Source organism: Eupeodes corollae, chromosome 1 (assembly GCF_945859685.1).
Source record: "Eupeodes corollae chromosome 1, idEupCoro1.1, whole genome shotgun sequence".
Classification (NCBI taxonomy): Eukaryota; Metazoa; Arthropoda; class Insecta; order Diptera; family Syrphidae; genus Eupeodes; species Eupeodes corollae.
The window spans coordinates 169,344,259-169,348,437 of record NC_079147.1 but is presented as its reverse complement, the minus strand read 5'-3'; the positions used below and the strand labels follow the sequence as shown (position 1 = coordinate 169,348,437).

At 32.1% G+C, this 4,179-nt stretch overlaps 1 protein-coding gene across 1 annotated transcript; it reads right to left on the bottom strand.

The window, feature by feature from the left end:
* Window positions 1-358: 358 nt before the first annotated feature.
* Window positions 359-2,405, bottom strand: LOC129946862 (uncharacterized). Its single transcript, XM_056057227.1, has 2 exons — window positions 1,847-2,405; window positions 359-1,790 (listed from the first exon to the last, which is right to left on the bottom strand). The coding sequence occupies exons 1-2, from the start codon at window positions 2,403-2,405 to the stop codon at window positions 463-465; spliced, it is 1,887 nt and encodes a 628-aa protein (XP_055913202.1). The 3' UTR covers window positions 359-462.
* Between the last annotated feature and the right edge of the window lie 1,774 nt (window positions 2,406-4,179).

Sequence of the window (4,179 nt, the reverse complement as noted above, 5' to 3'; positions counted from 1 at the left end):
ATAGTCGCAAAAGAAAAGGTGATTTTTCCAATTTCAACATTATCTAATGTACATACATATTACATATGTACTATGTGTTCGTTCAATTCTTTCTGGCTGCTTTTGCAAGGTTTTCGGAATCTCATTTTTGGCCAATAGCCACATTCACTCTCGCATAGGGTGACCAGATAAAGAGTCAAGGAAAAGAGGACACTTACCAAAATCTCAACAAAAAAAAACAGAAGTTAAATTTTTCTTATAATTTATTTCAATAAAACAAAACAAAATATTTAATTCTAACAATAAAGTAACAGTTAAAAAAAAAATCATAATATTATGACTTATTTTGCAAGAAAATAATAAAAGTATCGATATAAACATATAGGAATATTATTCAGGTTTTATTAGCACAGTATTTTCATGAAAATAAAAATAGTTAAGAAAAAACATTTCATAATGTTTTTTTTCTTACGATTTTTAACTTCAATTTTGGTTGTATTTGTCATTAGATCTTATTTTATTTAATGTTTCGGGATTTTGCAAAATATAATTATAAAACTCAGTACATGACATATTTTTAAAATTATGTTTACAAAATAGAATTGCTTTGACGTTTTCTATTTTTAATCTATTGCGTTCCTCAGTCCATTGACTGTTTATTAATGAAAATATGCGCTCAACATTAGCATTATGAGCAGGAATCGCGAATACAAACTGGGCTATCATCAAAAGTTCACTATATAATTCAAGATTGCACATTTTTTCAAAATAATTTACCCATTTCTCGTGAATAGGTGCGTTTATAAAATTTATATTTTTTATTTCTTGTTCCAAAAACGTTTTTAAATTGCAAAATTGGTCAAACAATTTATTTTCATTTATGTTAACGCCTTTCTCTCCCAAATAGAGCAAAGAATTTTGGATATCGTTCCATTCCGGAACTTTGTTAAAATTCATCCAAATAAAGCAATTAAATTCATCCAGAGAATCACACCAGCTCTGAAGATATTTTAAGCACCTAGCATAAACCTCAACTAAATTTTGTTCAATGTTCAAAACTTCATTTCTATTTCCACCATTAGCGACAATTTTTTTAAAAATTTCTTTAACTTTTAATGGAATAAATTTCTCAGATATTCTTTCCTTTAAAACTTTTTGGACTGTGTGAATTTTCTCTAATGTTTCTAGTATTGAATTCTTCTCTCTTTCTAATGCTCCTATTTGTTCGCTATAAAAATACATAAGCGAGTGAAAAAACCACAGATATGCTTCATTGATATCGTTTTCAAAAAAATTTTTAAGAACTAATGGTGGACTATCCATAGAAAGAAAATAAGTTTTCAATCCCTCGAACATTTGCAAAATTCTTTCAACGGCAGGGAAAAGCGATAACCAACGTGTTTTAGAATGGCTCAGAAGCTTTTTATATTCAATTTGCACAGACTCACAAAAGCTTTTAAGTTTTTCCGATCGAACTGTATAAATGGAAAAATGATTATATATTTTCATGACTACGCTATCTACATCTAAAGATAACCCATCGAATCCGAATTGAATGTTGTTATGCAAAATATGAGCCGGACAACCGATGCCAATCAAATTCGATAAACCATTCATTTTTAACTTATAAAACACATTATTCTTGCCAGCGCGTTTGCAGCCACCAAAATTTGTGTTACAATTATCTCCAGACATTGCAATGCACTTTGATGATATATTTAATTTCTTTAAAGTTGATAACAAATAGTTGGATATGGTGTCTGATGTTTCATCCTTCATTGCTTGGATGTCAACAACTTTAATATTAACGCCTGATAAGTAGGTTTGATTAAGTTCAACTTATACTAATATTTATCTAAAATATTACCTGAATCAATCTTAAAATATTGCAATAATATAGGAAATATTTTTTGAACTCCATGGTTGCTGGCATCGGTAGAAATTGACAAATATTTTGTGTCTTTAATGTCATCAAGGACACAATTCAATGATAAGGGTGCTAAGACATTGATGACAATTGCTTCTGTCTTTGTGCGCGCGCTGGAAATATGTTGAGCGATTTTCGAATCCGGCAAAATACTCTTTAGGAATTTGTGGCTGCAGTCAACAGATCGGAATCCAAAGTGGTGAACTACAGTATGATAAGCTAAGGCACCCTCAGCTGCAGATACTTGGTCGTCAAATTTGGAATTTCTTGAAATAAGAAAGTCCTTAACTTTTTTGCAAGAACTCGCAGATTTAATGTTTTTTTTATGTTTTTCGGTAAGTAAATGTTGATCAAGATCTCTCTTTCCCTTGTATGCTACCGAAAACGACGAATTACAAGTAGCGCAAAAGACAATATGTTGATCGTTTGTATCTAACTGTTCAAACATAGGATATTTCTTTTGGAGATCATTGTTAAAGATGCATTTACGCTTTGGCATTTTATTTAAATTATCACAAAAACTTTCACCTTCCAAAACACCAAAAGATTTGTATTAACACAAAAAAGATACAGTTATATTTCTTGCTGAGCTGTCAGATGATAGAGTGCGTTCGATTATCAAAAAGTAAAAAAACAACAGATGGCGCTCTAAATGGGTTCTGGAATGGGTGAGTTCAAGTCAACATTTTGTGATGAAAATTCTTTTAAAGCCGTCTTCACACGTTAATTATTTTTTAATATAAATCGAAAAACTGAGAGAAAACCGAAAAAGAGGACAAATCGCTTTTTAAAAAAAAAGTCACCGGACAAAAGTTTCTTAGGTCAAAAAGAGGACATGTCCTCCATAAAGAGGACGCCTGGTCAGCCTACTCTCGCAGCTATTATTCTAGTTTTGGAATTGTTTGGATGTTCCAATGTAAAACTTATTTTGAAGGTGTACAGATATTTGAAAGAAACTGAAACATTCGTTTGCCCTTAAAAAAGAAAACACATCCACACATCCAAGCAAGCCACATCATCATCTATAGTTGCTATATATTTACCTTCACTGTTCAAAAATGGATAGTCCGTTGTTTAAGTCTTGAAGATAATCAAAGTCAAGTCCGGTAGGAAGCTATCGTTGAAGCAGTGGTGCCGGGTGCGGCGCGGCGGCGGTTGCGGATATGACGTTAGCTTCCTAAGTGAATTGTGTTCATCGAATTTTGATAATGGAAAACTAACTCTGTTCGTTGGTTTTTGGATTATAAAAAAAAGAAATGATGGCAGTGGGAGTAAGATACTGGAAAAAAGGAAGTAATTTACTGGAGCAGAGAATTTATTTGGGAAAGGTTGTTGTACATTCTTTCTTTTCGTTTTCCCTTTTGTCGGCTCTTTCATTCTTAATCTTTTGTTGTCGGAGATACACTTTTTCGTATTATATTCTGAAACGTGGAATGAGTTCAAAAAATGAAGCCAAATTGTGCTAGCAGTTAGAGAATATGATTTACTGTGACAATGTGACTACGACGCGCTACTCCGCGCTGGCAGAGTGAACTATGGGCTGTCTTATTTCATACATAACGGTGGGTTTGGGTTGAGCATTTAGTTGACTATAAGGACAAGAGAAGTCAGTGAATTTTAGCAGAACTTGACAAAAAAAAAATAATGGGACAAATTTGTAATTAAAAACATTATAAGAAAAAACCTCGCATAAGCAGAGTATAATATAATGAAAGCCGTTATAGCTTTTAATACACTAGACTTTTAAATTAAATAGGGTGCAGACAAAAGAATAATATGACATGCAATGAAGACTAAAATCTTAATAAATCATTACATCTGGGGATTTTTGGGTAGAATTAGATAGAACTAATGATAATGTTCGACACTCTATGATGTTCTTTGCAGACGGGGGATTTGCGTATTTGGGGTATAGAAGCAACGCCGCAGCCGCGCCGTGATATAGGACTCCATTCAATAAAAGTTAAACACTTATTCCTTTGGATATGGATTTTTTTATTTCCACCTTAAAGGAACACAAATTCAATAGTACTTCTTTTCTTAGTTTTTCTACTCTTTGGTCACTATTTTTAACTTCTTAGTTTTCCAAATATTCTTCAAATTTTGAATTTCCCATAGGAAATTATTGTAGTCGGTCAGATTTGTCAAATGGAAAATTTCGACATTTATGTGTTAGTACGTTCGAGAAGTTTTTTTCGTCGTCCATATCTCAAAAACAAGTAGAGATATCGTCTTCAAATAAATGTTGTTATACACATAATAATGCAGAAAAT